At 51.6% G+C, this 19,929-nt stretch overlaps 1 protein-coding gene across 1 annotated transcript in view; it reads left to right on the top strand.

Moving 5' to 3' along the window:
- Positions 1 to 19,929, top strand: part of LOC140387434 (lactadherin-like) — a 132,329-nt gene that overhangs the window by 79,744 nt on the left and 32,656 nt on the right. Inside the window, 2 exon segments of the mRNA XM_072470534.1 lie at positions 7,719 to 7,832; positions 15,562 to 15,743. Of these exon segments, the coding sequence (XP_072326635.1) occupies positions 7,719 to 7,832; positions 15,562 to 15,743 (296 nt within the window).

Genomic DNA, 19,929 nt, shown 5'->3' with positions numbered 1-19,929 from the left:
CAACCCTGGTCCAGTCAAAAATTCAGATGGCCTCACACTTCCCCTCTATCTTTGGGGCAGCACGGTAGCATTGTGGATAGCACAATTGCTTCACAGCTCCAGGGCCCCAGGTTCGATTCCGGCTTGGGTCACTGTCTGTGCGGAGTCTGCACATCCTCCCCGTGTCTGCGTGGGTTTCCTCCGGATGCTCCGGTTTCCTCCCACAGTCCAAAGATGTGTAGGTTAGGTGGATTGGCCATGATAAATTGCCCTTAATGTCCAAAATTGCCCTTAGTGTTGGGTGGAGGTCCTGACTTTGGGTAGGGTGCTCTTTCCAAGAGCCAGTGCTGACTCAATGGGCCGAATGGCCTCCTTCTGCACTGTAAATTCAATGATAATCTTTTAATAGTTGGACTGGTCCCAGCTGGTGAAAGACGAGAGGTTTTTGTGAGATGGATTTATAAACGTGCCCTTTCGGGGTCAATGACCAAAAGAAATGTTTCAAGTGTTTTATTTTAAAACGTATTGAAGTGTAAATAATAGGACTCTGAAAGCAGAATGCTGGACTTGCACGTCAGATCTGCCAATGTCTGAATAAAGACAGTTTACCATTTGGGGTGTGCCCCATCCATTCAGGGAGCTGCCTGAGGGATTGTTTCCTCTGTGGAGTGGATAGGTATTTAGTAAACACAGAATTCTGGATTTAAGAAGATTAACACGTTCTCAATGTACAGAGGCTTTAAAAAGGATTTCCAACAACTTGGCCAGGCACGGGAACACCTGGTCATTGGATTAAAGTCTTAGCAAGGTGCCGTCTGTGAAGACTCGGCATTGGGTTCTGCAGTCTGCTTCCTCCCATCTCATTGGTACTCCCACTCAGCAGTTATACAGCTCTGCTCAACCCCCCCCCCATTCATTGCAAATCAAATATCGTTTCACTTAATTTGTGGATGAGCGGTTCTTTCTACAAGATTATCAAGTGTCATCGAAGTCACTCCTTTCTATTTTCTATAGAGGTCGGAGGAGAGGGAAACTAGGAGAATTCCATGAGGAGAATCCGTTCTGTTTTACACTATTTCCCAAAGTTTAATGACCCCCTCCCCCCCGGGGAGTCATTCGTCTGTGTGGAGTTTGCACATTCACCCCGTGTTTGCGTAGGTTTCGCCCCCCCCACAACCCAAAGGATGTGCAGGGTAGGTGGATTGGCTACACTAAATTGCTCCTGAATTGGAAAAAAAGGAATTGGGAACATTAAATTTATTTAAAAAAAAAAAAGAATTGGCAGTTAGTGTGAAAAGCGTGCTGAGAGAGGCTCAGTGCAGAAGGCGAAGTGTTGGGTAGCGCGTATATGCCACATAAGTGAGGTAGCGGTGGGCATTTCCTCTTTTTTTAAATGTAAAGTACCCAGGGGCGAAATTCTCCTACCCGCCCCGCCACATTTCTGCGCCGACCGGCCGGCGGGAGTCTCCGTAACACCGTCCGGTCAATGGGGTTTCCCAATGTGGGGCAGCCCCACGCCGTCGGGAAACCCCCGAGCGCCGGCAGAACGGAGACTCCCGCCGGCGGAGAATGACGCCCCCAATTCTTTTTTTCCAATTAAGGGGCAATTTATCATGGCCAATCCACCTGCCCGGACCATTTTTGTCTTGCGGGGGTGAAACCCACGTAGACACTGGGAGAATGTGCAAACTCTACATGGACAGTGGTCCGGGTGGGGAAGCAGTGCTAACCACTGCGCCACCGTGCCGCCCACATGGATGGGCATTTCCAGGGAGCTGCCTAAAGGCTGACAGCTGCTGTGTAGCTGTCTCGGGGAGCTGCAACGTTGGTTCAATGAAGTTTACAGTTCAAAATGCTGCAAACCCTCTCTTGTAATGCAAATTCAATGGCATAATGTAGAACCCCTGCACCCTCAAAAATCATCTTTTGTTTTATTTCATCCCAGACATTTTATCCCACCCTGGATCGAGTATAAAGTACAAACGTGAAGGCCGCCAACTGTAAAGGTGCATGGGCAATGTAAAAACTCGAATAATTGCCTCCTTAATGGGCTTAATTCTCCACTTTGTTGTTGGGCACGCTTCCGACTCCCATGTGCGCCTGCCGATCATAATGTTGCACACGAGAGTGAACATATCGGGACACGTGCCCGCCGGCTTCTCGTGTGATTTTGGGATGAAAGTGTGACTGCCTATGCCTCATAAAATTCTGGCCTTTGTTTTTAACATGGAAAATGAGTTTACTCGAACCTCTATCTCTTAGCTTAACTGTCAGACGAAGTGGAACTTGCTACCACAAGAGTAGTTGAGGTAAGCAGCGTAGATGTATTTAAGTAGAGTTTAGACGAGCACATGAGCAAGAAGTGAATAGAAGGTTATGCTGACAGGAGAACATGAAGTAGGGTGGGAGGAGGCTCATGTGGTGCATAAAGGCTGGCATTGATTAGCTGGGTTGGTTGGTCTGCTTTTGTGCTATAAATTCTATGTATTACTGGGAAGCACCAAGTTAAATAAATAAATCCATTGTGTGAATGTCAGGGAGATTTTTACTCGTCCCCAATCTTTCACACTTCACCTCCCACAGACTGTCAGCAGGAAAGAAAAATGAAAGATTTACATTCATGAACCGTCTTTCACAACGTCAGGACATCCAAAAATGTTTTACAGTCATGGAAGTACTTTTGCAATGCAGTCACTGTTGTAATGTAGGCGTCATGACAGTTAACGTGAGCGCAGCAAGGCCCCACAAAGGGCAATGCGATCTTTTTCTTGAATTCTCTGCCCAAAGGCAGGTCCGACCCAAAGCGCCACGATCTCCATCAACGGTAGGACAAAGAGGCAGGTCTCGAATCCAACCCAGCTGGAATGGACGATCAAACCCTGTTCTGTTGGCACCAAACAGATCCACAAAGGCCCGTCCAGCCAACCAGCCCCCTCCAGGAATCAAAGTTGCTGTGGCAACCTACATGCAGATTATAGCCTGGTGCTATGAATATAGATGGTAGAGGCTCCACTGTCTTTCCATCACGTGGAACCGTTAATAAAATAACTAATAATTAGTATGACGGCCCTCATTCAGTGCTGAGCAGAATCCCTTTGTACCCCTCAGATCTGATAGTTCTTTTGAGAGAGATTCTTTGATGATGAGTTGGCCTTTGTTCTTTTCAAATGGAACTGAAAAAATAACTGGTTCTGCATTTGAATACACAAATCTGTTATAGTACTGATTCAACTGCTCCCTCCCTGCCCCAGAGTGGAACACAATCTCTGTAACCTATCAGAGATTATCTGCAATTGATGCCTGCAAGGTATATATTTCTTCCTTTCATGATGTGGAGATGCCGGCGTTGGACTGGGGTGAGCACAGTAAGAAGTCTTGCAACACCAGGTTAAAGTCCAACAGGTTTGTTTCGATGTCACTAGCTTTCGGAGCGCTGCTCCTTCCTCAGGTGAATCACTGATGCCTCACAGCGTCAGGCACCCAGGTTCAATTCCTGCCTTCGGTGACTTGTGTGGAGTTTGCACTTTCTCCCCGTATCTGTGTGGGTTTCTTCCGGGTGCTCCGGTTTCCTCCCACAGTCCAAAGATGTGCAAATTAGGTGGATTTGCCATGCCAAATTGCCCCTTTAGTGCCCAAAGGTTAGGCAGAGTTGCGGAGGAGTGGGCCTAGATAGGATGCTGTTTCAGACGGTTTGCAGACTCGATGGGCTGAATGGCCTCCTTCTGCACGGGTAGGGATTCTATGAGGATAGCTATGGTCAAAAACCACTCTTCACTCTGAGCTTCAAGTGCATGTTTGTAGTTTTCTCTTTAGAATCCCCGCAGATCATTGTCATGTGAGAGTTTCCAAACTCACAAAAAAACATGCTTTGAAATCTTCTCTCGCAATAATGCTTTCACTTAGTGGTTTGCATTCCAAATTCCAGTCCAGGTTGTCAAAATGACATTTTTAAACAAAACTGCTCCACACTTAACAGTCTAAGATTTTACACCAACCCCTTTAGGATTTCTTTCTTTTGATTTCTTTACAAACTGTTCACAATTGCTTTAATGCTTGTTTTCCAAACTGTATTAAAATAATATCAAATATTTCATTCACCTCTGGAGTCTGCTGTCCCACTTTAAATCTAGTTCCTGCAATTGTCACTTTAATTTAGGGGACTGCCATTAGCACTCTTTCCCCTTGGTTTCTGTGGCCATTAGCACCCGGTTTCCCTGGGTTTATGTGACTATGACTCATCTTTCATTCTCACTCCACAGTGTAAATATTTCCCACTTTCTCTGTCTGTTAGCTTTGACAAAGAGTCATTGGACTCGAAACGTTAGCCCTTTTCTCTTCCAACAGATGCTGCCAGACCTGCTGAGATTTTCCAGCATTTTCTCTTTTGTTTCAGATTCCAGCACCCGCAGGAATTTGCTTTTATGCCACATTCTAGAAATGTCTTCACTCATGTCCAGATCTTTGTAATTGGAGTTTAGTGTGTTAGATGTCTTTTAAATGCATGAAAGATGTTGCCAATGTTTTAATCTTACACATTACTTACTATGGATCGATGGAGCACTTTAGGGAGGGAGACTACTGGAAAAGAGATTTCCACTTACAACCGGGACATGGGACCAATGCAGTCTTGTTTCAACAGCCCTGTACGAGAAATTGAATCCTTGTTCTTGATAATTAAAATATTCATAGCTCAGACATTTGAACATTAAGTGATGTAATGAGATTGAAAGTTAATGATTTGAGAATGATCTGATCATAATTAGTGTAAAGGATTCCTGCAGCATCCCTAGTTTTGTTAATCTAATGGCCTCTGAATATATTACAGTAATTGTAAAGCACATTAACTTTTTTTGTGAAAATTAAGCAGTGAGTGGTTTATAGAACATTACAGCGCAGTACAGGCCCTTCGGCCCTCGATGTTGCGCCGACCTGTGAAACCAATCTAAAGCCCATCTACACTATTCCATTATCATCCATATGTTTATCCAATGACCATTTAAATTTATGTAATCTCTCACCCGTCCCTGGGACTGAGATTAACCTATTTTCTGAAGACTGCAATACAGCAGAGGTAATTTGCTTTGTTTGGCTCTTGTTCCGCACTGTATCCAATCACTATTTGCCGATGCGCTATTTGTCAATGTACCCTGTCGATTATTCTTTTTGCCGACTATGTACGTATTGTGTATGTTCCCTTGGCTGCAGAAAAATACTGTTCACTGTACTTCGGTACATGTGACAATCAATCAATCAAATACAAACCTGGGCCACTTTCAACATCTACCACTACCCGTGACCCCAGGCAAACTTGAGGCTCTATTTGTACTTTTGTTTCTGTTCACACCCTGTCTTGCTGTGGGGATGTTGTTGAGTTGGGATCTGATGTCATTCCCTCTCAGTTTCTTACTCTCCAGATTAAATAATTAAACAAATGCAATTAGGAACCAGGATTATCCCACTTCCCATACAAATGTCCCAATTAAACAGAACTGAACAACGCAGAGAAAAGCTACAAGGTTCATCCTGACATGCAGAACGCTATGAGGAAAGTCTCAGGAAAATCCTGGATTCTTCAGTTTTGAAAGTAGGCAACTGGGATAGGATTTTATAAAGGATATTAGGTGCTAATTGGACTAGAAAATCTTAATCCTAAGAACTATTCCATGGTAAACCATATGTGCAGGACAAATGGGACTTACTTACAAACGAGTGAAATGTCAGAACCAGGATTGATTTCAGGAAGTGCTTCTTCACACACACACACACACACACACACACACACACACACACACACACACTGGGTGAGATCATAGAATTTACAGTGCAGAAGGAGGCCATTCAGCCCGTCGAGTCTGCACCAGCTCACGGATTTTGCGGTGGCATGGGGTGGATTCAATGGGAAATCGCGCTAAGAAACATGCCGTGGGGAGGCCAGAGAATCTTACACAGTGTGACCGATTATCCGGAATGGTCTCTGAGGGACAAAAAGTCAAGAGGAATTTGCATTTTGCTTTGAAGCATTGTACACCTTGGTGGAAGACTGGGTTAGATGGGATGTAAAATTCCCCTTGCCTGTACTTATCCATGCAGAAGAACTTTATTCTCAATTAAATTGTGTCTGTGGTTTATTTCCTGTTGGGAAGTTTCACATGGTATCAGGTCACAGAGGCATGATCTGAAGTTTACTGTGTGAGGCATCACAGGGACAAGACTGTGCACCATCACTCAATAGTGCAGCAGTCCTGAGGATGGCCATGGGACAAGTCAACAATTTGGGTTGTGGCTCTTCACAATGTGCACCATTAGCCTGTGACTGCATTGTAACCATTAGTAATTACTGTGCGGGTAAGTAAAATACTCCTTCTCCATTTTTCCCCTTTTTTGTTTTCTTGCCTTGCCCCCTTCTGAAGATAGTTTGGAATTACTTGGGTTGGGCGAATTTAAGCTGTGTGGTATTTGCACTGTGATTAAACTGTTCCGTGTGTTAGTACGCAGAAATTCTCACTTTAGATTGCTGCTTTGCAGGTGCAGTTGCATTGGTTGTACATGAATGCAAACATGTTCTTAATAATAAACCTATAGAAGATTTTGTAATACTGAGGATTGGGCATTGCTGGCGAGGGTAATATTGATTGCACATTCCAAATTGGCCCCATGTTTGGTCAAACTCTGTGTCTTTTAAGGCCACTTCAAGGGGCAGTTAAATCAGCCATGATTGTGTGGAACTAGAATCATAAATTGACCAGACTGAGGAAAGACATTAATGAACCATATGAATTTTTGTGACAATCCAACAGCTTTATTGTCACTTTTACTGGTGCCAGCTTTCTATTTACAGATTGTGCAAACTGAATTCAAATTCTCAAATGGCAATGGCTGGATTTAAACCCATATTTCCTGAATTACTAGATCAGTAGTAAAACCTACCACAGCTTAATATCATTTTACGGCATAGGTGCTGGTATTACGCCACTTGGCTCTTCAAAATTGTTTCACCATTCAACAAGATCACAGCTGATCTTCTACCTCATCCCCACCTTCCTACATTATGCTAGCCATTGTTTTCCATCTGGGAGAGATGATAGAAATGCAGCCTCAGACCTTTAGTGAGGTTAGATCAGATCACCTACTGTATTCCTTTTAATGGCTGAACAAGTCGGTTCTGGAGAGGCCACAGGTGCTATATGTGAAGCTTTCCCTTATCGACGATGTGGGATGCTGGCGCCTCCTTTGGCACTTCCAAAACAACATGTCACGTTGGCGGCAAATTCCTGCCCACAGATGGTGTCTTGATTGATGTCAAGGGCTTTCATGTATTGACAACATCCTTAACTTGTAGCTTTCGGTGCCCCGCTGTCACTTGGCATGGGATACATCCCCAAATCCTTGCGGATGAGGCCCTCTTGCATCCTGTGGACATGATTAACCTGGCAAAGCCGTTATCCTGTATCCCTGAATTCTCTTCGTACCCAAAAATCTATCGAACTCTATCTTGAGTATGGCCAACAACAGAGCACCCTCAACTCTTGGTTGAAAAGATGGGTTTAAATAATAGCTAACCATTTGGAGAGAAAAATAGAGAGGGATTTAGGGAGGGTATTCAAGGTAGTGGGAGAGAATATCTCAATGTCATGTTTCTAATGCTGGGGCAAAGAGAGAGCGAACTGGTTGAAGGTTGCAGTGATGTTTTTAGTAAGAAAAATGATACTAACATATACACCCATCTTTTTTTTTTCCAGATGTCGATGACTGTTCTTCCCAGCCGTGTAATAATGGAGGGCACTGCGAGGATCTGGATGCAGATTTCTCCTGTGATTGCCCCTCTCCGTATGTAGGGAAAAGCTGTCAGTTCAGTGAGTGTTTGTGTGATTCACCAGCTCATAACCTGCATGTTGGCTTTGGCATTAGGTAGGCTTGTGGGTTGAGCACTTGGCTTTTCATCTCTGGGACCTGGGTTCAAATCCACACCAAACAGGTGTATGCAGAATCTCTAACCACTGGCTGCAGGAAATGGGACTAAGTTTACAATAGAAATGGGTGAATTAGGGTTAGGGTGGGGGTCATGGATACCTGAATCACAAAAGTTAGTATATCGGTGATGCACGATGAATGACCACTAAAGCGAGGTTGTAGTCCAACTGAAGGCTATAATAAGCTAGATGTTTCCCCCAGCAGCTCAGGTACAGAATGAAGGCTGCTGGGGCAGCATGGGCTCTTATACCCCGCCTTGCAGGGCAGAGCTACCATACAGCTTGACCAATAGGAAACATACAATATCTACAAATGGTGTTCCAGCATTACCAGGTACCGTAATACCTCTACACAGATTACCACAATCGGGCAGTAAGTAATTCAAATAGAATATTGTTGCCTCTTGTAAGGGGAATTGATTACAAATGTAGTTCTGCTTCAGTTGTATGGGCCATTGGTGACACAGTGGGCTGGATTCTCCGATTCTGGGGCTATGTCCCCACGCCGGCGTGGGAACGGTGGAGTTTTACAAAGAACAAAGAAAAGTACAGCACAAGAACAGGCCCATCAGCCCTCCAAGCCCGTGCCGGCCACGCCAGACAAAATAGCGCAAAATGGCCACTGATTTCGGATTCGGCGACCGGAAAATCCATCTGGATGTACAGCATTGGCCTCCTTATTAAAGGAAAGGTGTGGGCGGCACGGTAGCACAGTGGTTATCACTGTCGCTTCACAGCACCAGGGTCCCAGGCTCGATTCCCGGCTTGGGTCACTGTCTGTGTGGAATCTGCACGTTCTCCTTGTGTCTGCGTGGGTTTCCTCCGGGTGCTCCGGTTTCCTCCCACAGTCCAACAGACGTGCAGGTTAGGTGCATTGGCGATGCTAAATTGCCCTTAGTGCCCAAAGGAGTTGGGTGGGGTTGCTGGGTTGCAGGTATGGGGTGGTGTTGTGGGCTTAAATGGGGTGCTCTTTCCAAGGGCCGGTGCAGGCCTGATGGGCCGAATGGCCTCCTTCTGCACTGTAAATTCTATGTTCTATGTAGAAGCAGGTCAGTGAAGGTTTACTGGACTAATACCTGGAATTGTCAGGTTGCCTTATGAGGAAAGGATGGACAGGTTAGGCTTCTATCGCTGGAGTTCAAAACAATAAGAGGTGACTTGATCAAAACCATTAAGATCCTGAGGGGTGGGTTCCACGGTAGCTCAGTGGTTAGCATTGCTGCCTCACGTCGCCGAGGTCCCGGGTTCGATCCCGACCCCGGGTCACTGTCCGTGTGGAGTTTGCACATTCTCCCTGTGTTTGCGTGGGTTTCGCCCCCACAATCCAAAGATGTGCAGGGGAGGTGGATTGGCCACGCTAAATTGCCCTTAATTGGAGAAAACGAATTGGGTACTCTAAAAAAAAATTTTTTTTTAAAAAACATGATCTTATTGACTGGCGAAGCAGGCACGAGGGGCCGAAGGGCCTACATCTCTTAATTTGCATCTTCATCTGAATCCTTCACCAGCTCAGAAAGGGGACACAGGGGAATCTTTTCTGGTACAGTTTAAGATTAAGATCAGTGGTGGTTTGTAAATTTGAGGGTGATACCTGATATTATATTCAGGTAAGTATCATGTGGTAGTCACCACGTTTGTATATAGAACACATATGAGATGTAATACGGTAAGGCTCCTGTACTACAGGTACGGGGGTAGATCTCTGCCTGCTGGCTCCGCCCAGTAGGCGGAGTATAAATGTGTGTGCTCACCGAGCTGCAGCCATTTCGGCAGCAGCTGTAGGAGGCAACACATCTCTGCGTAATAAAGCCTCGATTACTCTCTACTCTCATCTCGTCGTAATTGATAGTGCATCAATTTATTACGCAGAGATTTTACAGCGATGGACCTTCGCATCAAGCCAGATCGCCTGCAGCTGCACCCTCAAGCAGACAATGCCACATCGGCCTTCGACCACTGGCTAGCTTGCTTTGAAGCCTACATCGGATAAGCGACAGAACCACCCTCAGAGGCACAGAAATTACAGATCTTGTACACATGGTTGAGCTCCGATATTTTTCCTCTTATCTGGGGCGCGCCCAACTACGCTGAGGCCATGGCGCTTCCGAAAGAGAACTACATCCGGCCGATCAACAAATTCTATGACAGGCACCTCCTGTCTACGCGAGAACAACTCCCCGGTGAGTCATTGGAAGGTTTCTGGCGTGCCCTGCACGCCCTGGCGAGGAACTGCAATTGCCAGGTAGTTTTGGCCGTTGAACATTCCAAACTCCTAATCAGGGACGCTTTCGTTACGGGCATAGGGTCGGCGTACATCCGCCAGCGCCTCTTAGAAGGGGGTACGCTCGACCTCGCTTCGATCAAGAAACTCGCGACCTCGCTAACGGTAGCTTCCCATAATGTACAAGTGTACGCCCCGGACCGCACAGCGACCCCCCCCCCCCCCCCCGGACATCGTGGACCCCACCAGCGACCGCCCCCAGCCAACCCCAAGCCTGCGCCGCGCGGCAGCCAGCCAACCCCGGGGCGCCCAAGTGCTATTTCTGCGGCAGACAAAGCAACCCTGCCAGCGCGGCCCGGCGCGGAGCGCACTCTGCAAGGCCTGCGGGAAGAAAGGACATTTCGCTGCGGTGTGCCAGGCCCGGTCGATCGCTGCCGTAATCAGCCGCATTGTTCCTGCAACCCCCACGTGCGACCCGTCGGCGCCGCCATTTTTGCCCCCACAACCCACGTGCGGCCCGTGGGCGCCGCCATCTTCCCCCCATCAGACCTCGTGCAGCCCGTTCGGCACCATTTTGGATGGTGCCTCAGGAACCCTGCTCGTCGGGCACCTCATCGGGCCACTCATCGCCCGCATCCGCCACCGACCAGCCCGGGGCCCACCAACACCAGCCGCAGCTCGCCTCCATCACGCTCGACCAGTCCGGCTACACAACCTCGCAACCGCGACAACAACGGTGAAAGTTGATGGCCATAAGACACCTTGCCTTCTCGACTCCGGGAGCACGGAGAGCTTCATCCACCCTGATACGGTAAGGCGCTGCTCCCTCGCGGTACACCCCGTTACCCAATGAATCTCGCTGGCCTCCGGATCCCACTCTGTGGAGATCCGGGGTTACTGCACCGCCACCCTCACCGTCCAGGGCGTAGAGTTCAGCAACTTCCCGCTCTACGTCCTCCCCAACCTCTGTGCTGCCTTGCTACTCGGCCTGGACTTCCAGTGCAACCTCCAAAGTCTTACTCTGAAATTCGGCGGGCCCCTACCACCCCTTACTGTATGCGGCCTCACAACCCTTAAGGTCGACCCACCTTCCCTGTTTGCGAACCTCACCCCGGATTGCAATCCCGTCGCCACCAGGAGCAGACGGTACAGTGCCCAGGACAGGACCTTCATCAGGTTGGAGGTACAGCGGCTACTGCGGGAAGGCATCATCGAGGCCAGCAACAGCCCCTGGAGAGCCCAAGTGGTAGTTGTAAAGACTGGGAAGAAACACAGGATGGTCATTGACTACAGTCAGACCATCAATCGGTACACGCAGCTCGACGCGTACCCCCTCCCACGCATATCTGATATGGTCAATCAGATTGCACAGTACCGGGTCTTCTCAACAGTGGACCTGAAATCTGCCTACCACCAGGTCCCTATCCGCAAGGCGGACCACCCGTATACTGCGTTTGAAGCGGACGGCCACCTTTACCATTTCCTTAGGGTTCCCTTCTGCATCACTAATGTGTTCTCGGTCTTCCAACGGGAGATGGACCGAATGGTTGACCGGTAGGGACTGTGGGCCACCTTCCCGTACCTGGATAATGTCACCATCTGCGGCCACGACCAGCAGGACCACGACGCTAACCGTTCAAATTTCTCCACATCGCCAAACTCCTGAATCTAACGTATAACAAGGAGAAGTGCGTGTTCAGCACCAACCGCTTAGCCATCCTTGGCTATGTGGTGCAAAATGGAGTTCTAGGGCCCGAACCCCGATCGCATGTGCCCCCTCATGGAACTCCCCCTCCCCCACTGCCCCAAGGCCCTCAAACGATGCCTGGGGTTCTTCTCATACTATGCCCAGTGGGTCCCTAACTATGCGGACAAGGCCCGCCCACTCATTCACTCCACAGATTTCCCTCTGATGGCTGAGGCTCACCAGGCCTTCAACCGTATCAAGGCCGACATCGCCAAGGCCGCGATGCATGTGGTCGATGAGACCCTCCCCTTTCAAGTTGAGCGATGCATCAGATGTCGCTCTAGCCGCCACCCTCAACCAGGCAGGCAGACCCGTGGCATTCTTTTCCCGCCTCCGAATTTCCCTCCATGCCTCCGAAATTCGGCACTCCTCCAGCGAAAAGGAGGCCCAAGCCATCGTTGAAGCTGTGCGGCATTGGAGGCATTACCTGGCCGGCAGGAGATTCACTCTCCTCACTGACCAACGGTTCGTAGCCTTCATGTTCAATAACACACAGCGGGGCAAGATCAAAAATGATAAAATCTTGAGGTGGAGGATTGAGCTCCCCACCTACAATTACGAGATTTTGTATCGCCCCGGTAAGCTCAACGAGCCTCCCCGATGCCCTATCCCGAGGTACATGTGCCAGCGCACAAGTGGACCCACTCCGGTCCTTACACGATGGTCTCTGTCACCCAGGGGTCACCCGGTTCTTTCACTTCATAAAGGCCCGCAACCTACCCTACTCCATTGCGGAAGTCAGGACGGTCACCAAAGACTGTCAGGTCTGCGCGGAGTGCAAACCGCACTGCTACCAGCCAGACCAGGCACACCTGGTGAAGGCCTCCCGCCCCTTTGAACGCCTCAGCATGGACTTCAAAGGGCCCCTCCCTCCTCCGACTGAAACACGTACTTCCTGAACGTGGTCGATGAGTACTCCCGATGTCCCTTCGCCATTCCATGCCCCGATATGACTTCTGCCACAGTCATCAAGGCCCTCAATAGCATCTTCATTCGATTCGGTTTCCCCGCTTACGTCCACAGCGACCGGGGATCCTCCTTTGAGTGATGATCTGCGTCAATTCCTGCTCAGCAAGGGCATTGCCTCGAGCAGGAACACCAGCTACAACCCCCGGGGAAACGGGCAGGTGGAGAGGGAGAACGGGACGATCTGGAAGGCCGTCCTGCTGGCCCTATGGTCTAAACATCTCGCGGTCTCCCGCTGGCAGGAGGTCCTCCCCGACGCCCTCCTCTCCATCCGATCGCTACTTTGCACTGCGACTAATGCAACCCCCCATGAACGTCTCCTTGCCTTCCCTAGGAAATCCACCTCCGGGGTTTCGCTCCCAAGGTGGCTGGCAGCTCCAGGACCCGTTCTCCTCCGCAAACTCGTGCGCTCCACAAGGCGAACCCGTTGGTAGAGAGGGTACAGCTACTCCATGCAAACCCGCAGTACGCCGTGACGTACCCCGACGGCCGCCAAGACACAGTCTCCCTCAGGGACCTGGCACCATCTGGGTCCCCACCACCCCCCATCTGCCCCAGCGCCACCCATCCTCCCCCCAGCACACCTCACCGCAGCCCCTGCTCCAGGGCGATCCGTCCTGCTCTTGGTCTCACCCGGGGATGAAGATGAGGACTACATGCTCCCGGAGTCACCGGCGACCAAGCCGGTGCCTGCATCGCCACCGGGACTGCGGCGCTCACAACGGAGGATCAAGGCACCTGACCGTCTGAATTTGTGAACTTCTCCAAAACTGTACACTTTAAAAATGCTCACTTACATGTAAATAGTTTACCACCACCCCCGCTGGACTCTTTTTTTTAATAGGGGGTGAATGTGGTAGTCACCACTGTTTGTATATAGTACAGATATGAGATGTAATATGGTAAGGCTCCTGTACTACAGGTATGGGGGTAGATCCCTGCCTGTTGGCTCCACCCAGTAGGCGGAGTGTAAATGTGTGTGCTCACCGAGCTGCAGCCATTTCGGCAGCAGCTATAGGAGGTAACACATCTCTGCGTAATAAAGCCTCGATTGCAGCACGGTAGCATAGTGGTTAGCACAATTGCTTCACAGCTCCAGGGTCTCAGGTTCGATTCCCGGCTGGGTCACTGTCTGTGCGGAGTCTGCATGTTCTCCCAGTGTCTGCGTGGGTTTCCTCCGGGTGCTCCGGTTTCCTCCCACAGTCCAAAGATGTGCGAGTTAGGTGGATTGGCCATGCTAAATTGCCCTTAGTGTCCAAAAAGGTTAAGTGGGGGTTGCTGGGTTGTGGGGATAGGGTAGCTACGTGGGCTTGAGTGGGTTGCTCTTGTAAGGGCCGGTGCAGACTCAGTGGGCCAAATAGCCACCTGCTGCACTGTAAATGATATGATTACTCTCGTCTCGTCGTAATTGATAGTGCATCATATCACAAAGTTAAATACAGATGAAAGAAGTAATTCAGCCCGTCAAACTCATGATTCCTGATAAGATCTATGATTCTCACCGTCTGCACCCGCCATCCTGCCCATTCTCCATTTTGGGAGTCATTGTTGCTACAAAATAGAGGGAGATTTACACTGTATTTGACTTTCACTGTTCTTGACCTGGAACTGGATGGCTAAGGTTTAATATCTTGCAGCTGACATCTCTCACCTCGTGCACCAAGACAACCCTGTTCCTGATTAATACTGAGTGATTCCTGCTCAAACGTCTGCCTAACTGGATGTTAATTGAGGACGGGGCGAGCCCAGCTATCATGCCCTCCGTTGCCAATCAGCTTGCTGCCACTCAGCAGCTCGTCTCCCAATATGACAAATTGACTGAGGTACTGGAAGGCGGTTGGCATTTGCGGAATAATAGAATTGTACTCCAACTTCAGGGGAGGAAGGGAGACATTTTGGATAAGCAACATACAGCTAGTGGCTTGGAAAAGCAGAGTCTCTTTTACCTAGTTTTTGTGCGGGCGATCGTGTAAATGCTGTTCAATGAATCCGACATCTTCTGGCAATTTATTGTGGGAGTACCTGCCACTACACACAACCCCCCCCCCCCCCCCCCCCCCACACACACACACACACAACACACACTACCCACTATATGTAAACAGCTGCAGATCTCTCACCTGCACATTCCTGTTCTGAATGTGTGATCAGACAGGAATCTGCCCTGCCAATGGGGATGGGTTTACTGAGACAATGGGGTTGTTAACTTTGTGAGCGATTGGAATGCAGAGCAATCTGTTTGAAAAACTCACTGTTAGCCTCGCCTTTGTTTATCCATTCTGTCTGGACATTCAGGTCACAGTCTGCTTTGTTTTGCCTAAGAAAAAGTGAATGATTGCCTTTCCCAGCGTGGTAGCAAGCCATACAGACCATCAACACCCCGGGTCGGATGTTACATTGATATCCAGATTTGTCACGTGCTACTTAATCTTAAATTGTTCCGGATGCACAGATATTCTTCCCTAACCAAGTCTTCCCTTTTCCGTCTCATCTGCTTGCTTTCCAAATCCAGGCTGGGGACTTGTGTGATCAGCCACGCTTCCACCCGCCCAAACTATTCAAATCTGCTGGTATAGCCAGCCACAATCTTTGGCCCCCTTTCACCTGGGTTTGTTAATAATTTTAAGAAGTCTCACTCCCAGTTGTTCACCGGTTTCCCTTTAACGTCCTTGTTACAGCCTGCGCAAGTCCTTTGGGGATGGAGGGAAGATCGATCGATGACCATCAGATCAGTGCCTCCTCAGTACACCTTGGATTTCTGGGTCTGAAACGCTGGCGCCCAGAGCTGGCACGGCTCAACAACAGGGGAATTGTGAACGCTTGGAGTATGGCAACCTTTGACCTTAATCCCTGGTTTCAGGTACTGAGTTTTTAAAAAAATAATTCCACTTTTTGCCTTTTCTCGTTCATGGGATGTGGGTGTTGCTGCTAAGGCCAGCTTTGTTGTCCTTCCTTAATTGCCCTTGAACTGAGTGAGCTGCTTGACCATTTCCGAGGGCAGTTAAGAGTCAACCGCATTACTGTGGATCTGGAGTGACATGTAGGCCAGACCAGGTAAGGATGATAGATTTTGTGGTGATATGCCTGTGCACAGTTTTTTATATATAGTTATCTATCAATGTATACCGTTATCGAAACGACCTCCACCCAGCTAGTGCCGATAAAGATCTACCATGTGACTCAAGATATCCAGTAGTTGGGAGTAAGTCGTACAAGAGGATAGTCACACTAGAAGTAGCTCCAGGAGAATTCAATGAATTCATTTATTTTGTTACCGTTGGTGTCATTGTTCAGTAGTTATTTTACCACGAGTTCATTCTGTTGATAAAGTATCCTACTAGTCAAAGAACTAGATGTTCTGTGTTGATCTTCACTATGGCCATAACACAGAACGTAACAGATTTCCGCCTCAAAAGGATATTAGTGAACCAGATGGGGATTTTACTTTGATTGAAGTGTGAAAGATTGCGACAAGTTTCCAGAAGGTAGACGAGGAATATCTGTTCCCATTAGCAGACGGTTCAGGGACTTTGAGAAGCACGTGAACGTCCCTGGTAGGGTGTGGCGGACATTTTCCAGTTGTCTCCAGGGCTGCGGGATTTTAATTACAAGGTTAGGTTGGAGAATCCTGGGGCGTCATTCTCCGACCCCCCGCCGGGTCGGAGAATGGCCGTTGGCCGCCGTGAATCCCGCCCCCGCCCCCGCCGAAGTCTCCGAAGGGAGAAAAGTCGGCGGGGCGTTAATGGCGCCGCTGCCGCGGAGAATGTCACGGGTCTGCGCAAGGCAGCCGATTTTCGGCCTGCCGATATTCTCCCTTCCGGATGGGCCGAAGTCCCGTCGACGTGATGACCGTTCACGTCGACGTGAATCAAACCTCCTTTTCATCGGCGTGACCCGGTGCTCCAGGCTCACGCCGACCAGCGAGGAGGTGAGTGACGGCCTGGGGGGTTGGCTCTGGGCAGGAAATGGCGTGGCCGCAGACTGATTGCCTGAGGAGAGGTGTGTCTCGGCTTGTGTGTGTGTGCGGCGGGGGGGGGGGTGGTTAGAGTAGGCTGGGCTCCGGGGGAGTGCCGGGAGGGGGTCCGTGCCGGGGTGGAGGTTGGGGGTTGTGGAGGGGGTCCGTGCCGCGGTGGAGGTTGGGGGGGGGGGGGGGTCCGTGCTGGGGTGGAGGTTGGGGAGGGGGTCCGTGCCGGGGTGGAGGTTGGGGAGGGGGTCCGTGCCGGGGTGGAGGTTGGGGAGGGGGTCCGTGCCGGGGTGGAGGTTGGGGAGGGGGTCCGTGCTGGGGTGGAGGTTGGGGGTTGTGGAGGGGGTCCGTGCCGGGGTGGAGGTTGGGGGGTTGGGGAGAGGGTCCGTGCCGGGGTGGAGGTTGGGGAGGGGGTCCGTGCCGGGGTGGAGGTTGGGGAGGGGGTCCGTGCTGGGGTGGAGGTTGGGGGTTGGGGAGGGGGTCCGTGCCGGGGTGGAGGTTGGGGGTTGGGGAGAGGGTCCGTGCCGGGGTGGAGGTTGGGGGGGTTCCGTGCTGGGGTTGGTGTTGGGGAGGGGGTCCGTGCCGGGGTGGAGGTTGGGGGGGGGGGGGTCCGTGCCGGGGTGGGTGATGGGAGGGCAAATGAGTTGGTCCACCTGGCCAGGTGCCAGCCTCCAACAGTTGGACCCATGCGGTCCATGCCACCTGGCTGGGGGGAGGAGGGGATATGGGCAATGATGACATGTCGTCGTTCCCCTCCCCCCCCACCAGGCCGTCATGTTTTCAGACCATCCAGCGATGTTGGCCGCCGTGGTGGCAGCCGCTCATGTCTATGTTGCCCTGGATGAGGAGGAGGAGGAGGAGGAGGAGGAGCGTGCCAGAGAGGCGGCGCAGGCTGCCGCAGAGGGGCAGGCGGCAGCCGCCCAGGCTGGAGGGACACCTGACCGACAGGACGAGGAGGGGGAGGAGGACGTCGCGGCCCCACGGCAACGGAGGCACCCGAGGGCGCCCCGTGTGTACCGGCCCCGGCAGTCATACCAGGACCTCACGGACCGGGAATGCAGGAGGAGACTCCGGATGAGCCGGGAAACCGTGGCACACATCTGCCACCTGCTGGCACACCTGTCACCGCGTGGCACTGGCGGGGGACACCCTCTCCCCGTGTCCGTCAAGGTTACGGTGGCCCTGAACTTTTATGCAACGGGGTCATTCCAGGCACCGAGTGGGGACCTGTCCGGCATATCGCAGACATCGGTGCATCGGTGCATCCGGGCAGTGACAGATGCCCTTTATGCCATAGCGCACCGCTACATCCGCTTCCCCGTGGACCGGGCCAGCCAAGATGCCCGGGCCGTGGGCTTCTCTGCCGTTGCCGGGTTCCCCATGGTCCAGGGCGCGATCGATGGGATGCACGTTGCCGTGCGGCCACCTGCAGATAACAGGGCCGTGTTCACTAATAGGAAGGGGACCTATTCGATGAACGTACAGGTGGTCTGCGACCACCGCATGATGATCCTGCACGTCTGCGCCCGTCACCCAGGCAGTGTACACGACTCATTCGTGTTGTCGCGGTCATCCATCCCCGGCATGTACGAGGGACGCCATCCCCGGCTGACGGGCTGGTTGCTGGGCGACAGGGGCTACCCATTGCGATCGTGGCTGATGACGCCTATACGGAGGCCACGCAATGAGGCGGAGAACCGCTACAATGATGCCCATGTAGCGACAAGGGGAGTGATCGAGAGGTGCTTTGGCGTGCTGAAGATGCGTTTCAGGTGCCTGGACCTCTCTGGGGGCGCCCTCCAGTATCGGTCAGATAGGGTCGGCCGCATCATTGTGGTGTGCTGCGTCCTGCACAACATAGCCCAGCAGAGGGGCGATGTGCCGCAGGCAAGGGAGGGCGGAGTGGAGGAGCAGCAGGAAGAGGCCCAGTCCTCCCCAGATGAGGGGGATGGGGGCAATGGTCAGGGCAGACGGGGTAGACACAGACGGGTGGCTGTCCACCGTTACCGGCTGGCCCAGCGGGCATGGGACAGACTGATAGACGCCCGCTTCACTGACTAGATGGGCGTGGGAATCGGGTAGTATGGCCACAGACCGCACACCATGACAACAGCCGACCACCCACACCCCCCACCCATCCACCCACCCAGCACCCTCACCCCCCTCCCCAACCCCACACACCCCACCCGCATGCACACCACCCCCCCACTCCCAATTGCCGATCCACCGGCGGCACAACGGGCCGGGCTCACCCAGTTGCGGGTGGACGCGTGTCTATCGCAGGCCATGGAGAATGATGACAACCCGCCTCCGATGAGCTCCTGGCTCTACATCGTTGGACTATGTCTGACCCATGGCCACAGTACCACCATCCACCCGGACCATCCCTGCATGCGGCTGTGACACTGCAGCGCACGGTCCCGTCCTCTGCCCGGGGGATGTTGATGGCGGCCCAGGGGGAAGGGGGCAGACTCACCTGGGGCTGAGGTAAGACCACCCCTCACACACACACTTGCGCTCAACGTACATGACACCCCCGCACACTTTGGACAGAGCACAAAGGCAGCTTCGGTAGGTGTAACATTGACTTTAATAACCAAAGGAGTTCATGCACGTGCCCTAGCGCCTAAAACTCATCTGTGCCCTGCACCCGTGCCAACTTACTCAGTGTCTAATTGTTTGGCCTTACGGGCCCTTTGACTACGTCTGCGTGGTTCCCCAGACGGTACAGCAGAACTGGAGGTGGACTCCTGTGATTCCTGCCCTCTGACACTGGATCCCTTTGGCGGCCGTTTCCTGGGGCGTCCTGGCCTAGATGGGCCAGGCTGCGGCCCGGGCGACTGGGATGGCGAGCTGCCAGCCTGTCCTGCCCGTTGCCCACCCGATGCACCTGGGACGGAAGGGGGGGAGTCCGAGGTGTCGCGGTGTACCGGGACCTCCCCTACAGAGGGAGCCGGGACGGACCACACCACCTCCTCCTCCCTCGGGGTGCCCGATGGCCCCCAGGCCTCTACATGGGTGGGGGATGCGAACGGACTGGCCATCCGACGCGCCCCCGACATCTGGCGCTGCCAGTCCTGGA

Source organism: Scyliorhinus torazame, chromosome 12, assembly GCF_047496885.1.
Source record: "Scyliorhinus torazame isolate Kashiwa2021f chromosome 12, sScyTor2.1, whole genome shotgun sequence".
In the NCBI taxonomy this organism is placed as follows: Eukaryota; Metazoa; Chordata; class Chondrichthyes; order Carcharhiniformes; family Scyliorhinidae; genus Scyliorhinus; species Scyliorhinus torazame.
This window is presented reverse-complemented; position numbering and strand designations above follow the sequence as displayed.